The sequence below is a fragment of the Hyperolius riggenbachi genome, chromosome 2 (genome assembly GCF_040937935.1).
Source record: "Hyperolius riggenbachi isolate aHypRig1 chromosome 2, aHypRig1.pri, whole genome shotgun sequence".
Lineage (NCBI taxonomy): Eukaryota > Metazoa > Chordata > Amphibia > Anura > Hyperoliidae > Hyperolius > Hyperolius riggenbachi.
In genome coordinates, this window is record NC_090647.1 from 259292403 (window position 1) to 259312530 (window position 20128).

General features: G+C 44.6%; 1 protein-coding gene across 2 annotated transcripts in view; it reads right to left on the minus strand.

Annotated features, from left to right (window-relative positions):
* Window positions 1-20128, minus strand: part of LOC137546284 (S-adenosyl-L-methionine-dependent tRNA 4-demethylwyosine synthase TYW1-like) — a 246437-nt gene that overhangs the window by 224941 nt on the left and 1368 nt on the right. For both annotated transcript variants that reach the window (XM_068268563.1, XM_068268562.1), the window contains exons 2-4: window positions 6308-6450; window positions 1572-1712; window positions 140-241 (exon numbers count right to left, since the gene is read on the minus strand). In XM_068268563.1, coding sequence (XP_068124664.1) covers window positions 140-241; window positions 1572-1712; window positions 6308-6450 — 386 coding nt within the window. The remainder of the gene's footprint in view (window positions 1-139; window positions 242-1571; window positions 1713-6307; window positions 6451-20128) is intronic.

Below are 20128 nucleotides of genomic sequence, written 5' to 3' on the forward strand. Positions count from 1 at the left end.
TGGAGGAAGCTTCGTTAGGATCCAGAGAGTTTAAAACACAATTGTAGTCATACAGCTAATGATCTGATCGGTTACTAGATCTGAAAGGTAATACAGTAGAAAAAGTCAAAAAAAAAACAAAACAAAAAAAAAAACTCACCTCTTCTACCAAATTGTCATCGGGATCATAGTCTTTCATATTTATAATCTCTACAGACAATCCCAGTGGTGTGAGGTCTTCAGCAAGAGCATGAGCAAATCCCTAAAAGGAAGAGAGATGCAAACGTGTATTATCCGATTCATTCTTCCCGACAAAAAATTTTACTTGGAAAGTGAACCATGTCATCAAAACTATACAAGCTAGTTAGCAACATACGGTACATTAGCATTTTGGTGTAAATATCTCCACAGCCTATTCTTTATTTTACTCTACGTGCGAGTTTATGAACTACCTCTCATCACATCTACTAGCGTGTGGCATTTACAAGGAAAGCATTTAAAAAGACTTGTTAGTTCTCAAAAAATTAACACACTGAGACGCAAAATAGAGGCCAGACTGCATTTTACGGCAGAATATATGTGGCAGCAAGTCATACCAAAGAGTGGTAAAACCGGCAACGATGAGGGCAGAACAATGATATAGCCATGTTTGTTTCTTTAGCTACACAGATCATTACCCATCTCATCCATATTCGGTTTTATGTTCAAGAGTTGGGTGGGAGATTGTGCCAACCACTGCTGTGGTAGGGTCCAATTATGATGCACAGCCAGCTGGAGACTTCCAGTTTACTGTAAGGAGTTTCAAGTCCACACTTCCTAAACAGTGCGGTGGACCTATTTCTACAGGATAGGTGTGCAACTGCAAGCAAGAACAGCTAGAAAACAAGTGCTAAAACAGCATATGGTTTTGTGCTTTAAGACAACCACAGGCAGCTTTAGGTTTAGTTGTGATTTAAAGCAATCCTGAGGTGTAATTAAACAAAACAAACAAAAGTTAGATATGTACCTCAGTAGCGGGAAGCCTCTGGAATAGACCAGATGCTTCCCAGATCCTTCTACATCCCACAACTCCAGCGCAGGATCTCTTGTGGTGGTGCTCCTGGTCATGGACGAGTGCATCTGCACTAGGCATGCTCAAGTTTGGTCCATGCAAACCAAATAGAAGGAATCACTTGTGCACATACAGTATTTTTTTATCCTCCAAGCATGAGCAATTCCCTCTACTGGGCATGTGCGGACTGTACTCGAACGTGCCCAGCACAGATGCGCTCGTCCACTGCCACGCCCATGTGGTTGAACAGGTATAGAGGAACCCAGCGCTGGAATGGTGGGCTGAAAGATGGCTATACAGAGGTTTCACCTGACTGGATTAAGTACCTTTCCCTTTTTTTCCCCACTTCGGGATTGCTTTTACAGTAGTTACCAGTTAGTATCACTAGAAAGGACGTCCTACACTTTTACTCTAATAAACTTGTATTAACATTCAATTACCTGTAGTGAACTAGATATGCTAATATTCTGAAGCGCTCACAAACTTAAAATATTTGTAAAAAATTAACTGATTTGCTTAGTCAGCTGAGAAGTTAACATACCTTAGCCGTTCCAGTCTGTGATCCATAGAAAATCTTCACACCAGAAACAAAGACTTCTTTTTCCTTAGGCATATCTTCAGAACTGGTTTTAAGTAACTTAGTGGTAACTGGTGGCGAGCCATTTTGAAATAATGCTTTCTCCTGATTAAAATAAAACAGAAAACAAACATCTGCTGCAGATTTTTGGCATTTTATACAGAGGTACCTGGCTATGTGGATCTAGAACAGGAGGTATGATGCACATGGCAAGGGATAACGTCCTAGGAGTGCTGCTCACCAAATCATCAATACAATCATCAAAAGGAGAGAGAGCAGAAGTGCACATACAATAATGTAGGCTTTACATCCAGTTAAAATCCGTTACATAAGGGAAGTCGCCAAAGGAGGCAAGGAATACATATGTAACTTAGCTTATGAACTTCGTTCATGTTGAACTTTTAAATATTGCCTCATATTGAGCGTACTCCATGCCTGCTAAGATGTCATGCTGCTTGTAATAATTCTGCATGATTTCTGATGCAACTACAGCTACGCTACTAACCTGTTGTTGCTTGACAGTTCAAGCACTAGGAGGAATATCTATTCTACTCTTTTTTTATGACAGGACAAGAGTTAGGACACATCCTAACATGAGCACTATGCAAGAGACTTTATTCTTGTAATGAAGACCACAGCTTTTAACTTATCGTTGGGATAGCGTTGGTTCCTGCATGAATTGTGTGAAAGAAAGAATTTGCATGCAAGTGTGCGGAGGGTCAATTGACTTTATTACATTTGCACTGCCTCTAGCACCTCCCTTTTACATTTTCAAATATTTAAATGTCCTAAGCTCAAGGCGAGGAGCCTGTATTCTGCTTATATTTTTATGCATGATTGGGGCTGTTTATAAACGTTTATTTCATGTTACCTTAAGGGTCCCTTTAAAGTCATTGGGAATCGATTATAAAAAAAAAAAAAAGCCAGATACTTAAGAAGAAGGAAGGCTCTGGGTCCTAATGAGCCTCCCCTCTTCTTTCCCAATGCCTGTTCTAGCGCAGGATCCCCTGTAGCATTATTTGACTAATTAGTCAAATACTGTTCTCTCCGCTGCCAAAGGGAGGCTTTGGAAGTCTTCAGGAGCACACAGGCTCCATACACGCTTGCACGTGCGCAGTATGGAGCTGCCTATCTTCGGGAGGACTCAGCTGGCCACCTGGCTTCAATATTTGTTCAAAGGCCAAGTGTTGAAATCCCCAGAGTGCTTTGAGGACGCAGTCAGTACGGTACAGCCATATCAGGGGCAGCTGGGCTTTTTGAGTACAAAGTCCAAACAGTTGGGAAACCCCAGGTCTCAGAAAAGACTCGTTAGTAACAGCAGCCAGTGCTGCTTAAAGGAGAACTTCAGCCTAAACAAATATACTTTTATTAAGTTACATTAGTTATGTTAATGCCATGAGGGCAGCCATCTTTTTGGTTGAAAGGAGGTGACAGGGAGCATGAGACACAGTTCCAACTGTCCTGTGTGCTGATAACCCCTCCCAGCTGCAAGTGCTAGACTTCAAAATGTCAAATTCAAAATGTAAAAAAAAAAAAAAAAAAATTGCAACCAAAACAGCAGAACGAGAACAACATCATCAGAAATCCCATCATGCTTTGCACAGCATCAGGGGAAAAATGCCCGGGCAGTTTTCTTCTGTGCAGCTAAAAATGAGACTTGTATAAGAGAAACAAAGTTCTGACGCTGTAAAACTGTTAAAGAAACACCAGGCCTTTTCAGTGCTGCTGAGTCGATTTTTAGTCTGGAGGTTCACTTTAAGTAAAAAAGTTATACTGTGCCTAGTATTACTGTTGGATAGAAAGGCAGTAAACAAACACAGGTTAATTAACCACTTTACCCCCGCGCGTACGTATTTCTCCGCCCCTTTTTCCATCTTGTAAAAACCAGGGACGGAGAAACACGTACTTTCCGCGTTCCCGACGCTGCCCGCGCTCCCGCTCGTAAACACGCTGCCCGCCGCTAGTAAACACGCCGCCGCCCGCTCGCCCAGAGATCAATGAACGGGAAAATCCATTCCCGTTCGTTGATCTAAGCCCCGCAATGATCAGCTGCTCTCCTATGGGCAGCGCGATCATTGTGAGAAAAAACTCACGTGTCCAGCCTCCTTATTGCTTGGAGGTCGCATTAAAAGAAAAAGTTACTGTGGCCATCTTGTGGCCAAATAGTAAACTACACCCTACACATTTTTTCACATACAAATAAATGACTTTTACACATAAAATTAACTCATTACCTCCCACACTCCCCATTTTTTTTTTTTGTAATTAAAAAAAAATTACAAAATTTACAATTAAAAAAAATACATAAATAGTTACCTTAGGGACTGAACTTTTTAAATATTTATGTCAAGAGGGTATAACACTGTTACTTTATAAACTATGGGCTTGTAATTAGGGATGGACGCAAAACTGAAAAAAATGCACCTTTATTTCCAAATAAAATATTGGCGCCAAACATTGTGATAGGGACATAATTTAAATGGTTTTATAACCGGGACAAAAGGGCAAATACGTTTCATGGGTTTTAATTACAGTAGCATGCATTATTTAAAAACTATAATGGCCGAAAACTGAAAAATAATTATTTTTTTTCCCCACATTTTTCCTATTTTCCCATTAAAACACATTTAGAAAAAAATAATTCTTGGCATAATGTCCCACCTAAAGAAAGCCTAATTGGTGGCGAAAAAAACAAGATATAGTTCATTTCATTGCGATAAGTAATAATAAAGTTATAGACGAATGAATGGAAGGAGCGCTGAAAGGTGAAAATTGCTCTGGTGCTCAGGGGGTAAAACCCCTCAGTGGTGAAGTGGTTAAAGGACCACTACCACTAAAAAAAAAAAAAAAAAAAAAAAAAATTTAAATGCAGTGGATCATTTGTTGAGGCATAGGTTATCAATTACAGGCCTTGGTAAGGACTTGTGGGAGGCTGCGGCTCTGTGGATTCCATAAATGGCTAGTAGACAGCCCCAGAGCAGACTGATAAAGCCACAGACACTTGTTAGCACTAGGGGTGGGGGGTAGACAAAAACTTGTAAATAAAGCCCTCCAAACTTTTCTTAACTACCTTTAACTTCTTCATATGTGATTTACGGTACATTCCATAAACACACACATCCCTTAACTACTCCAGCTTAGCAAGTCCTGCGAGAAAGTTTTGGTAATGGAAAGGTCTTCCACGAACCCCACAGCTTAGACAGGTAAAACTGCACAAAAACAACTGAGAAAGTCCTTGCAGTCCTTACTTAGAAAAAGTAGAGCTGATTTTTCATGTTAAAAAGAGAATCTGTACTCTAAAATTCTTACAATAAAAAGCATACCATTCTATTCATTATGTTCTCCTGAGCCCCTGTGTGCTGTTTATGCCACTCCCTACTGAGATCCTGGCTTGTAATTGCCAGTTTTAGGCCCGGTGCACACCAAAAACCGCTAGCAGATCCGCAAAATGCTAGCAGATTTTGAAACGCTTTTTCTTATTTTTCTATGGCGTTTTGCTAGCGTTTTGCGGATTGCTGCAGCGGATTTCAGTATAGTAGATTTCATATATTGTTACAGTAAAGTTGTTACTGAACAGCTTCTGTAACAAAAACGCCTGCAAAACCGCTCTGAACAGGCGTTTTTCAGAGCGGTTTGCGTTTTTCCTATACTTAACATTGAGGCAGAAACGCACCCGCAATCCAAAAAATGCCTCACCCCGGCATTTTTCGTTTCTGCAAAACGCCTCCTGCTCTGGTGTGCACCACCCCATTGAGATACATTGACCAAGCGGATGCGCAGCCGCAAGCGGCTGCAGAAACGCTGAAAAAGCCGCTCGGTGTGCACCAGCCCTCAGGCAGTGTTTAAAAACAAAAAACATGGCTGCTAACCAGCATGTGACAGGCTCAGAGAAGCTAAGTCTGTGACTCATACAGAGCCTGCAGGGGGCGTGGAGAGGGTGTGCATAACTTCTATCCCATCACAGGGGAGCAGCACATTCCTGCCTGAGCCGACAAAGGAAAGAAGATTAGATTAGATAACAGAAATAATACAGCCACTGTGCAACTAGGAAAGGCTGCAGTAAGACAGACCACATTAGAACAGGTATAGGAACTTATAGGATAGAAAAAATAAGGCTGAAAATTTTGTTACAGAGTCTCTTTACGTTCAAAACTGGCACCCTCTTAAATAAAATAAATGTTTTGGGTTTGTTTGTTTTTTACCTTAATGTATGAGACTCATGTTATATCAACAATAATAGAATGTCAGAGGCTTATCTGCTAAAACGGGATTATTTTTATTTTTTCATTACAAAAATAGTACAGCCAGTGGAACGAGCAAACATTCTGGGCACAGCCCTTCATCAATTTGGAGGGCAACCTCATTCACGAATTGCGGCATTTTTGTGAAGACAAAACGGTTATTAATGTTGTAGCAGAGCAATCTATGACATTCTGTTTCAGATAAAGTGCTACTTGGTAGTGGATTGTCATAATAACAGAGTTTCTGCTCCTAGCATGCAGATTGCTTATTGATCCCTAATCCCTTTGTACTATGACTCATATCATCCTGGTGCTCTGTGATTTTTATTTTAGTTTCATGTTTTACTCTAGCTATAGAGTTTGAATATGCCAGGACTAAAGATATAATACTTTGAAAAGGCAAGCAATAAAGTAAAACATTACCGTTTATCAACTCCATACATTTTAACATACACTGACCTGGTGCTTCTTCCCGCCAGTAATGAAATGCCGGCAGATCCAGATGGTAACACCAATTGCAGCACACGAGTAGATGTAAAATCTGTTCATCCACAGAAGCATTAAATGTGAATGGAAGAATACCCAGGGGCCAGCAGATGCATCTAAAACAAACCATATAGATGAATTAAATTCCCATTCAAGCAGCACTACTGCTACATGGACATTAACTGCTCCAAAAATATATCAGCAATGTGTTATCCAGGCACAATCTGCAACATAAACATGCTGATTAATATAAACAGCCTGGCAGAAGTCTGTCGTCCATAACACTTAATATAACATATGTCACAACAGCAAATTCAGCACGATGAAGCAATTATGGTTCCAAAATACACAAATCATCAATGACTGATATACACTTTTTTTCAGTTTTAGTTTGTCACTTTCCATGGTCAAAGAACCTCAGCTCCTTATCTCTGGAAGATCTTTCAATGAGGTCTACAAGTCTGGAATACAACCACAGGTTTTCATAAGGAAGAGGAGTGATGAGTTCATAGAAACCAAGTAGCTGCCACTTGAAGGGCCTAAAGAATTGCTGTGCACAAGAAGCGCACTGCCATTTTACCAGTTCTAAGCACTTTTTACAGGATTAGCTCCAAACATCACTAATAGTGCAATATGTGCTGCTCTGCTGGTGTCGGCCTTTTGCGCATTTAGCTCTAAATCTCAACGACAGTTCTACTTGTTAAAAATGCACAGGTGTACTTTAACCCTCTGTAACCCCTGCAAACCACCAAGGTACTTTAGAGAATTAATATTTAGGTCACTATCAAATAACAAAATATCCATATAGCTCATGGTCACTCAGCAAAGGAAAAAAGAAAAAAAAAAAAGGGGGGGGGGGGATAGAAAAGCCCTCTATTAGTATCGCAAATACCATCTGTTTTAAGAAGGCAAATTACCTTATATTCAACACATCAAATGACAAAGTACCATTTACCCAGGTGCAAGAAGCACATAGCTGCAACTTTTCCATGCTACAGATAACGTGTATAGCGCACTACAGCTCCATGATCTCACCCCCAAATCCAACACACAGAACTTTATTTCGGGGAACCCATGTTCTGGGTCTTGTATGCAAATTATTATTTTATCGGTTTGATCCAGTTTTTAAAAATAAAGCAGTCTACACTTAGGCCTCGATTCATTATTGTGTTTGAGATAACTTTACAGTTCGTTAAATTACCAAAATCGAAGTTTATCGCTTTCTAGTTGTACTCATCAAGGTTTTTCCGCATTCGGTAACGTGTCAATAACAATGCGGTAACCATTCGGTAACGTGATGATATTTTCATTTTACAGCGGTAATTTAACACAAGGCCATAAGATTCCAGTGGAATTGTGGGTAAAAAGGCAGTCCTTTGAACACCACCTAGCAACATTCCGAATAGGGCTTAACACTTGGACCAGGATTCTGGAAGTGGCTTGGGACAATCTCACAATTTCACCAGCTACGGCTTGATAGTAGCCTTTTCTAAAAAAAAAATGTAGTGCAGCTAGCAATTTAGTTAACCCTGGCACTGCCTGTGTTCTCTTACAAGAGGATGTCCTGGTATAGCAAATAAATCCATTCTCTTGCAAATTGATATGGTTCTAGACCTTATTCTTGCCCTTCTGTGCCTTTGGATCACTCTCAGTTGATACATAACCACTTCAAATGGCTCCATCTTCTCTGTCAGCAATGATCTGACAGGAATAACGACCTAGCAGTGACGGAGATAACTAATCCTAAATTTGACGCTAAACCATGCCCACTTTCATTTTCATGAATTGCACTTTCCTCCGTTTTATAGCATCATTACCAAATGATTACCGAATGCTCGCTAACAGCTGTAGATAACACAGTGTTCTCCCCAGGCTCTTTTAGCCGGGTGCTCCACCTGGCTAGTTTTGGTGAGCACCCGGCTGTTATTGGCTCACCACCTCCTCTGCTGGAAGCAGAGTTGTGCAGCAAAGCACTGGCCTTCCATTTCCTCATCTCGCCCCACCCGGCTATTTTTTCATGCCACCCAGCTGGAAAAAAATTCTGGGGAGAACACTAACTGATGAATCCTGAAATCAACTTATCGAGTTCGGTATTTTACCGAGCTGTCGGTAATTGATTCGATAAGTCTTGATGAATCGAGGCCTTAGTACTGCCATTTGTTATCCATGTTCACACCGCAAATATCGTATTGCTACTGAGTGGAGGAGGATACCATAGGCCTCGATTCATCAAGACTTATCGAATCAATTACCGACAGCTCAGTAAAATACCGCATTGTTATCGACACGTTACCGAATACAGAAAATCCTTGATGAATACAAGTAGAAATCGATAAACTTCAAATTCAGTAATTTAACGAACTGTAAAAAGTTATCTCAAAGACAATGATGAATCGAGGCCATAGTCTTGATTTCGGAGCATCTACTCAATAATCCTGGGTACCTAAAGAGAACCAGAGGTGGAGCAGTAAATTAAGAAAAGATTAATGCTACCCGATCCGCAAGGGCTGGACGGATCAGGTAGCTGCAATCCCCGCTGGCCTGCATCCTCTTCCTGTCGTTTCCTGACCCCCGGGGTCACAACACTGGAAGAACTGCTCTCACAGAGCAGCGTGCAAGGAGGCGGGGGATCAGCAGGGGGTGTGGCTGGAGAGAGAGAGCTGCCCAATGGCAGTTTTGGAAAGCCCGCATGAATGCTTCTAGTGGGCATTTAAGCAGGCAATACCTCTCTCCTACCTTACCCTCCGGAACAGCGACAATTATTGTCAGTAATTTAAAGAGACTCCGTAACAAATGTTTCAGCCTTAGTTCTTCTATCCTATAAGTTCCTATTCCTGTTCTAATGTGCTGTGGCTTACTGCAGCCTTTCCTAATTGCACTGTCTCTGTAATAAATCTTATCTCCTTTCCTCTGTCGTGTCTGTATGGCTAAGGCTTGAATGTGTGAAATGTGCAGGGCTGCTTGTGATTGGATAGAAGCGATATACACCCTCTGCAGGCCCCCTGCAGGCTCTGTATGACTCACACACTCTGTTTATGTGAGCTTATCACAAGCTAGTTAGTTTGTTTGTAAACACTGCCTAAAACTATTAATCACAAGCCAGGCTTGCAGCAGAGAGTGGCAGAAACAGCACAGAGGGGCACAGGAGAAAATAAGGAATAGAATGGTATGCTTTTTAGTGTAAGAATATTAAAGTACAGATTCTCTTTAAGGGGGCTATAGCGTGGTAGGGGGGCAGAGAGCAGCGCGGGGGAGGGGGGGGGGGAACAGAGAGGCATGTCCTGCAACAGGGAACATGCCTCTGTGTCCCATCCGCCTCCCCCACCATAACCACCGCATGCCTCAGGTACTCTTTAAGCTTCTAATACAACCTTATAATGTGGGTTCTATGTAGCTGGTAAGCCTTTTTCCTTTGACCGATGATGGTGTGTACATTTTACTGTAGAAGACCAGAGAATGAAGCGTAGTAGAAGTCCATAATTTGTTCTGACCTGCGCTGATCTATTCATGCATCTGAGGAACATGCTTCTTCGGCTGCCGATAACTCCTGGTGTTTTGAAGACTGACTTCTGTCTGATCTGGACCAGATTCTTTGAAAGAGAAATCCATCCACATAAGCTTCCCAACGAATGAGACTTGTGTCTGCCTTGTCTCAACTTGCATCTAACAGCCACCACTGTAAAGACATCTTCACACCCTGTATGAAAAGGCGTCCAAAGGTTAATAAAATTAACTAAAATCTACAAACTAAGGTTTGAGGTGGCTTACCTCAATGAAGACAAATTCATATATAAATGAATAATCTTTAATAACACTGGCAACACGTTGTGGGTCTCCAACTTCCTCAGGCCAAATCAAGTGCAATGCTATGCTCAGAGCCAGGAATAGAGCACTCTATTCTTGGCTCTGAACACAGCGTGGCACTTGATTTGGCCTGAGGAAGTGAATGGAGACCCACAAAACACGTTGCCAGTGCTATTAAAGATTATTCATTTATATATGAATTTATCTTCATTGAGATAAGCCAATTTTGTAGATTGTAGTACATTTTATTATCCTTTAGGCGCCTTTTCATCCTGTTTATGGATTTAATACCCCCCCCCCCCATATCTCAGAGTAGGGGATACCCTTGGACCCCCGTCTACGGGTCTCTAGGACCCTTAAGGTAAGACCATTTCCAGCTGACCGGGACTCCCAAGTGGAGTCGGGTTTATGGATCTCCACCTGCCTGTAGTGGTTGGTTGCCCACATCCCCCCCTTTTTTATCTTCACCCCCTGATTAGTTTGTAAACGGGTATAAAAAAAAAAATCCATCAACTTGTTCCATTTTCTGAATAGGCAATACTGCAACTTTCTTACTTTTCATCGCCCACTGAACCAGAGGACCTGTGGAGCTCAACAGGCCAAAGAGAAAAAAAATTTGCCCTGTATAAAAAAAAAAAAAAACAACAACAAACAAACAAAAAAAATGCCCCTGGGGTACTCACCTTGGGAGTGGGAAGCCTCTGGATCCTATCGAGGCTTCCCCCATCCTCCTTTGTCCCACAGTGATCTCTGTCTGCCCCTTGGCACAGCCAACAATTTGTCAGGCTGTGCAATATTTACCTTCCCTGGCTCCAGCGGGTGGCGCTGTTGCGGCTCTCCGCTCGGAAATAGACAGATATAGCCGATCCCTGTCAGGTCCGCTCTACTGCGCAGACGACTTGCGCCTGCACAGTAGAGCAGACCTGACTGGGAACGGCATGGCGACAACATCATAGACGTCGTGGCGTCAGGGGGAATCCCAATCCACCTCATAGCGCAGCCTGGCGGTGATTGGCCAGGCTGCGCAAGGGGTCTGCGGGGGGCTCTCTTTCGCGGCGGGTATCGGCGGAGACGACGAGAACAAACACGCAGCTAGCAAAGTCAGTGTTCTCCCCAGGATCAAACAAGTGGGCGCGCCGCCCGGGTAAAATCAATTACCGCCCGGCTGGCTGTGTTACCGGCTGTCATCACCGCGTGGCCGGTGTAGTGACAGATAGTATGCTAATCGCGCTGGGTTCCATTGCAAACTGTAAAAAAAACAGCGCTGCTCGTGAATCTGCATAGCTCTGTGCACGAGATCTCGCGCTTCCTGGTGAGCTCGTGCAGTCATTGGCTGAGCGGTAGCAAGAGGCGGGACCAGCGCCCGAGGCTAAGCCGACAATCTGCAGAGGACCGCATTGTTGTGGGCACTGGGCAGTGGCTGTTGAGCGACGGGAGGTTAAGCTGTGTGGACGGTGAGGGGCTCTGGCTGGCGGCCTTGCAGGTGCTGCTGAGGGGGGCTGTGCGCCATGAGCTCGGTCAGCGTCATGTCTCCAGCCGTGGCTGCAGCTACTGATAAAATAGGAGGATCTGGAGAGCGCAGAGTAGGAGGATGAATGCAGCTTCTGGGGCCATGAGTCTGATGAGGGCGAGACGCTGCACACAATGGGGGCTCTGATCGTTCAGGGGAGCTAAAGTGATGCAGTTGCCCAGAGCAGCTAACTCTGTTTCTCCAATACTAGCTCTGCATTACAGCACCACTGGAAGTCGTTGTCAGACCCTGTGCTTCTCTGATATGTTCACAGGTCTGGGCTGCAAAGTACTGAGCATGTCCTCTCATGCTGGATGTACACATCACATCAGCTGTGTACAAGAAGTAATGATGGCGGGCTGATAGATTCTTAAGGGACATAATTGTAGGCTGGTGTTTTGGTAGCATATCCATAGGGCTATATCTTTTGTGTGCCAGGAATAAAAAGTTGCTTGTAAACTGAGATGAGCTTAAAATTTGAATTTGCATGAATGTTGTGCTCTCAAGAACTAGAAAGGGAGATGGAACTGAAACTTTGCATATTTAGAAGAGCAGGTAATGAGTCATGAGGCTTCTTTCATCCTGACCTGTTCACATTAGCTTGTTAACAGCGCGGTGTGATGAATTCCACCAGAATGACGCACAGCATGCTGGCGCAATTACGGATAGTGGAACTTGTAGGCTGTGCGATTGCGATCGCATTTCCTAGTAGAAAAGGGCCCTTACTTCCCCACCCGGCTACTTTTTCATGCCACCCGGCTGAAAAAAATTTCTGGGGAGAACACTGAAAGTGCTAGCTGCGTGTTTGGAAAAAAAAATTATGCCAAATCGACCCACCAGGGCCTGAGCAATCCTCCACGGCGGCATAGCCTGAGCTCAGCTCGGGATTACCACCAAGGAGGTTAACAACTCACCCAGGGAGCAAAGGGGGGCTGCTCTGTCAAACACAAAAGATCCATGAACCATGGCTTCTTGGGCCACACGGGAGCACTAATCAGAACTCTGGCCCCGCCTCCCCTTGGATTTTCCACAACACCTGGGGCAGGTTAGGTCAAAGCACCCATCGCCCATGAAGTGGAAGTCCTGTGAAGGGAGTAAAGGCGGGTCAGTTTTATACAGAGGCGAAGAGGTCTATCTCTCAAAGACCGAACCTCTCTACCAACAGCATAAAGACCACGGGATGGAGTTCCGATTTTACCTGGTCCAATGTGTGGTGGCTTAAATAGTCCACCTCCCAGTCTAACATGCCCTTCACATGAACTACTGCAATTGAAGAAATTTGTTCTGCATAAATAACATTATTATGCACCAGGACATCAACATTGGACACCTGGCTCCTCCCTACTTGCTGAGGTATGTCACAATTGCGGCATTGTCTGTATAAATCAGGACAGGTCTGTTTAAAAATTATCTCCTGAAGGCCTGGAAGACTTTCCTGCACAGCTGCCGATTGCCTAAAGTTTGATGTTCCAGACCTGAGAGAGTCGCTGACCACCTGCCTTGTAGATGCTGACCTGGACAGACAGCCTCCGAACCCCAGGCACTGGCGTCTGTTTAAATCGTTACTGGTTCTACATGACTCCACAGTTTCCTCTGAACCAGATTGTCTGACTCCAGACACCATGTCAGAGATTCTGTTACCATATGTGATAAAGAGTCCAATATTGCTTGGGATTTGTTACTATACTTGCAACAACCAAGTCTGTAATGGTCAACTGTGCAACTTCAGCCTTTCTACTGCTGGGAATGAAGCTGTGAGAAACCCCAGGACCTTCAGTATTATTCTTAAGGTGTTCTGCTGAACTATGCACAAGTGACAAATTCCATCCTGAACTTTTTAATGTTTGTTTTGTAAGAAAAAATATTTTCATTGTCCTGCAACAGAATAAATTTGGGGCCAATCATACGCCTCCCTGATGGTATTGCATGAGTATCTGTCTGTATTTCTCAGCATTGAGAACATTATTAATACTGACCAAATCTCCAACTCCATTTGAAGTATTGCAGCCCCAAACCTTCAAGGAACCTCGACCATGCTTCACTGCTGCCTGCAGACACTTCTTATTGTACAACTCTCCAGACCTTCGCTGCACAAACTGCCTTCTGCTACAGCCAAATATTTCAAATTTTAAAGGAATACTTAAGTCATTTAAAAAAAATGACTTTTACTCACCTGGGGCTCCCCTCAGCCCCCTGCAGCTGAACGGTGCTCTCGCCGTGTCCCTCCGATGCGGCTGGTCTCGCCGGCGGCCACTTCCGGTTTGGCCGTCACCGGCCGACAGGCTGTGAACGCGGCTGATTATCCGCGTCCCCGGACGCAATAGCGCCTTCTACAATGCTATTGCGTCCGGGGACGTGGATAATCAGCCGCGTTCACAGCCTGTCGGCCGGTGACGGCCAAACCGGAAGTGGCCGCCGGCGAGACCAGCCGCATCGGAGGGACACGGCGAGGGCACCGTTCAGCTGCAGGGGGCTGAGGGGAGCCCCAGGTGAGTAAAAGTCATTTTTTTTTAAATGACTTAAGTATTCCTTTAACTCATCAGTCCAGAGTCCAGAGCACCTGCTGCCATTTTTTCATCACCCTAGTTTCTATGATTGAATGCATACTTGAGTCACTTAGCATTATTTCCAGGTCAGAGGTATGGCTTTTTTGACTGTGATTCTTCCAAGAAGACCATTTCTGGCCAGACTTCTCCAGACAGTAGATGGGTGTACCTGAGTTCCACTGGTTTCTGACGTTTCTGAGCTGATGGCACAGCTGGCCATCTTCCGATTTCAAAAGGTAATAAGCTCGATAGGTCTCATCTGCAGCACTAAGGTTCCTTGGCCAACCACTGCATCTACGAACCTCAACATTTCCTGTTTCTTTGTGCTTCTTCAAGGGAGCTTGAACTGCATATCTTGGAACCCCAGACTGCTTTGAAATCTTTGTCTGGGAGAGATCTTGCTGATGCAGTATAAACTAGTCTTGTTATTTTGCTCAATCTTGCCATGACACAAATCTGTCTTCCACAACCTCACCCTGGTAAAAGAGTTTGGCTGTACCTCACCCAGTTGTAAGCCTCCTACAAAAGCAGTTTCTGTTTCGGTTAATGACTGTGTTTCAACCTACATGTGACATTGATGATCATTAGCACCTGTTTGGTATAATTGGTTTGTCATGCACCCGACTATAATCCTACAAAATCCCTGACTGTGCAAGTGTACCCAAAACAGTTGATGCTGGTTTGAAGGCAAACGGTAGTAACACCAAATATTGCTTTGATTTAGATTTTACTTTTGTTTGCTCACTTTGTATTTTGTAAATTGATAACAATAATCAATCATTTTTAATATTTCTAAAAAGCATTGTTTACAGCATATTTTTTTTTTTTACTACTTCCTAAAACTTTTGCACGGTACAGAGGGCCACTGCATTTAGTGTCTGAACAGCCTATCTGTCCCTACATCTGTCCAATTGCCCTCACCTACCATGCTTCAGGTGCTACCCCCTGTTCCTTCACTTTTAGTGGATTTCACATTGTGCAGTCACATAAGAATGTAATGTCATCACAGGCTGCACACTCCAAGTTAGTCAAACCATAGGCAGTTTCAAGTATGCATTCAGTAGAGATGGGAAGTCTGGATTTTTTCAAGGATTCGGATGATTCGAATCGGATCATTGGAAAGATCCCGATCTTTGAACCAAATCTCGAATCATTTTACTAGGGAAGCATCCTGGGGGTGAAATGACTAGCAGGACAGGACTTTCCCTGCAGTGGACAGAGAAGGTGAGTGGACAGACAGAGAAGGGCAGGGAGTGGACAGAGAAAGGAGGAGGTGGACGAAGAGGGGGGGTGAGCAGAGAGCAGAAATGTTTTTTTTGCACACATTACCCAAATGTTGCAATCATATGCTTTAAATATATATATATATATATTTCACCTATATAGTCATCTGTATACTCTGAATGCAAACGTCTCACAGTGAAAGAAAGCATTCCGCAATGTGTCCTTTTCTCACCTCGAACACTCATCATAATTGTAGGGAGAAGTCAAGTGCAGCTGTTTAGAGCAGAGTGCAGGAGGTTCATATTGCACTGCAATCACAGTGCCTGCCCTGTCATTCTAGCCCAGTACGCTGTCTGCAAAGTTACTGAGCTGTGCTTCTGAGCCAAAAGTTTCCCATGTGTTCACTGTGCACAACTACGGAACAGACAGCCTGTAATGAGCAGCACATTATAGCCAGTATGTGTGCTCTACCCATATCTGGCAGTGGCACCCATGTCCCCTCTCTCATCTACCTGTCCCTGCAAGGCTGGCTCCCCTCCAACTGAGCAATCCATCTCTGCTCTGCTTCCAGGACCCCCCCCCCCCCCCCGTCCGCTGAGAGGGGTTGGGGGGTAGGGTTGCCACCTTTAGGGTAAAAAAATACCGGCTTGTGGGTGTGGCCTGAGGGTGTGGTCTAAAAGTGGGAGTGGTTTGTCACGGACTTTTCACAGGACAACTGACCTGAGAGGGATATGGAGGCTGCCATAATTTATTTACAAATGCAAATTTCCTGGCTGTCCTGCTGATTCTCTGCCTCTAGCCATAGCCCCCGAACAAGCATGCAGATCAGATTTTTCTGACTTAATCTGACAAGATTAGCTGCCTGATTTTTTCGGGTGTTTGATGCAGACATACTAATGCCAGAAAGCTCAGCTGGAGAGCCAGGCAACTGGCTTTGTTTAAAATGAAATCAATATGGCAGCCTCCTTATCCCTCTCTCAGGTCAGTTGACCTTTATTGCTAGGTACACCCTATACAATTTTCTGACTATTTCCAACAGGTCCAATCTGATTTCTGATCGATTTTCTGATTGACTTTCTGTTCACTTCTATTGAAAATCTATCGGAAATCAGATCGGAAATAGTCAATCTGACAGTAAAAAAGTCAGAAAATTGTATAGTATGTACCTAGCATTAGACTCGCTCTGGGTCTCTTAGAGGCAGTATTAAAGGGAATCTAAAGTGAGAATGATATGGCTTTTTCCTTTTAAAATAATACCAGTTGCCTGACTCTCCTGCTGATCCTGTGTCTCTAATACTTTTAGCCTCAGCCCCTGAACAAGCATGCAGATCAGGTGCTCTGACTGAAGTCAGACTGGATTAGCTGCATGCTGGTTTCAGGTGTGTGATTCAGTGACTACTGCAGCCAGAGACATCAGCGGGGCTGCCAGGCAACTGGTATTGTTTAAAATGAAACATCCATATCCCTCTCAGTTTATGTTCCCTTTAATAGGTGTATTTATACTTACCTGGGGAGCTTCCTCCAGTCCTATGAGGTGCCTGGGTTCCCTCGCCAGCTGCTTCATTCACTTGATATGCTCCCCCAGTAATATCTGGCTGGCCGCGTTCTTCTGTGTCATGCGTCTACCCCTGTAGTGCTCCCGTAGCGGAGAGCATTCCGCACCTGTGCAGTAGCAGCCAGGCCACATATATGCAGAAGCACATGGCTGGCCGCGCTCTTCTGTGTCATGCGTCTACTCCTGTAGTGCTCCCGTAGCGGAGAGCATTTCGCACCTGTGCAGTAGCGGCCGGGCCACATATATGCAGAAGCGCATGGCTGGCCGTGATTGTTCAGATTACCGGGGGAGGGGGGAATATCAAGTGAACAGAAAGGCTGCAAGGAAGTCCACACACCTTATGAGGCTGGAAAGAGCCCCAGGTAAGTATAAATACACCCAATAATAACATTTCAGGTACACTTTTACCTCCTTGCGACCGCCTAACGCCGATGGGCAGTTGCAAGGTGGCTCTTCCAGGACCGCCTAATGCCGATTGGCATCAAGCCCTGGGGGAGGAGATTACACTGAATGATGGAGCGGAGTTCCGAGACCAGCCTGCTTGTATGCGATCGTAGGCGGCAGGCTGTTACACATAAAAAAAAAAATAATAGTTTATTTACATGTACAGCCCTGCGATCTACTGCAGCGCTGTATGGGGGACAGCTCTGTTACTGAGCTATCCCCTCGAGTGTGCCACAAGAAGATCCCTCTCATAGGCTGATGCCTATGAGAGGTGATCAGCTCTGATTGGCTCTTCAGGGGTAGGGAGGGTAGGAGATTTAAATAAAATACGTGATTTTATTAAAAAATAAAAAAAATAAAGCTAATTAAAAAAAATAAATCTCAGTAGCAATCAGATGCCACCAACAGAACGCTCTGTTGGTGGCAACAAAAGGGGGGCAAGATTCAATTGTGTGCTAAGTTGTATGGCCCTGCAGCAGGCTGCAGTGGCCTGAGTTGTAAAAAAAATAGCCTGGTCAATATCGGGGTGTAAGCCTGTGATTACTGTAGGGAGCAAAGGGGGAAAAAAAGAGTTGAACTTACCCGGGGCTTTTAATGGTCCCCCACAGATGTCCTGTGCACGCGTAGCCACTCACCGATGCTCCGGTCCCCGCCGGTTCACTTCCGGAATTTGCGACTTTCAAGTCAGAAAACCACTGCGCCTGCGAGGCCTTCTCTTCACTCCCACGGATGTCTCCGGAGCGTACTGCGTAGGCACAGGCCATACTGCGTAGGCACAGGCCACCCTGATGAAACGCCCAATGTGGGCGTGAAACGCGTCGGTGGGCGGAGCTCTACCTGGCAGAGTGACCATGCGCTAAGAGACGTCATCTCCTGAGCCCGCACTAAGCCTACCCGCTGTCCTTCCGCAATACTAGTGCGCCTGGCGTGGTTGGCGTGGTGTGTTGTCCTCAACACGGAACTGCACCCTTATACCGGCAAACCAGCAGGGATACCGGGGTTTACCATGCGCATGGCCCCAAATCGATGGTGACACATTTGAGGACTAAGCGGTGATTGGCAGCACACGGAGGGGACCTCCTTACCGGTGAGAACTATCCATACCTGCAAATGTACTATGCGTGTTGATATTATGACGCCACAAGCAATTCGGAAAATCCCTTGAGGATATCAATTGGGACTTGTCTATGGTATTTGGAACACTCTATCTTTAGGAATCAATACAAGAGAAAATAAGGAGGGGGGCCCCCGACAACCAAGATACTGTGGCAGATTGGAAGGTGTATGAATGTGCGGGCGAAAAGTGTGTGTATATAGTCATATAGGCTTGGATCCATGACTGATTACCACTAAGCTTGCTAGCACTATGTCACTCTTGCATGTTTATGCTCCACATTGTTTTTGATTTTAATGTGGGGAGGGTATTCTTATTCAATTGAGGATTCTATTTAGGGGATTGTGCTTTGCTTTTATCATGTTGTAATAAATGGATTTATATATTGGTATGAATTATGGTGGCCTTATAACCTTTATTTCCTCAACTATACATACTGTGCTTGCGCAATACGCTCCCATGATGTCAGCGGGGAGAAGGTCGTGCAGGCGCAGTGGCAAATTCCGGAAGTAACCGGTGGCAGGGACTGGAGCATCGGTGAGTGGCTGTGTGGGCACAGGACGTCTGCGGGGGACCATTAGACACTCCGGGTAAGTCTAACTCATTTTCCCCTTTGCCCCCTACAGTACTACTTTAAGCGGTTAAGAGAAGGGGGGGTCAGGTCTGTCAGGGACTGGTGGGGGGGTGAGTATGGCAGGACAATGAACCTAGAGGGAGTGTGGAGGTGTATTGCCCATTCTTACTATGGGGGTAAGGAAGGGGGTGTTACACTGAAGGGGGGGGGGGATGCAGTTATTCAAAAGGGAAACATTCTCTCAATACATACACATGCACTATATACATACACCCACATGCTCTATGTACATATGTACATACATACATACATACATACATACATACATACACATACACACACACACAGATCACATCACACACTATATGCATACACACATGCTCTATATACATACACACATTCATTCTCTACATATACACACATGCGCAGATCACATCACACACACGGTCTGTGTATACATACATACATACATACATACATACATACGCTCTATATACACACACACACACACACTCTTCATACATACATACACACATACTCTATACACACACGCAGATCACATCACACACACAGATCACATCACACGCACACGCACACTTTATACACACACAGATCTCAGAGACACACACACTATATGCATGCTCATCACGTCACACACATGCCATACATGTACACACATTGCATCCATCCATACACACACACAGCAGTGACAGCACCTCTCCAAGTAGCAGAATCTCCTGTCCCAGCTGCAGCTGCACGTGTCTGTGTCTCCTTCTCTCTGGCCCTCTGAAGTCTCGGGGAGGGAGGGGGGAGGAGCAGGACATTCCTCTCCTCAACACTGTGTATCAGTGTACTCAACTCCGCAGTCGGCCGTCACGGGGAGCTGCACATTAAACAGGAGGGAGGGGGAGAACAGCCTGTAGCCTCCTCTCAGTTGTTAGAAGTATTATTGTAAATTTGTAACCTACCAGGCGTCTCCCCCTCTGCTCTTGTGGAACAGTCCAAATTACCGGCTGGATACAT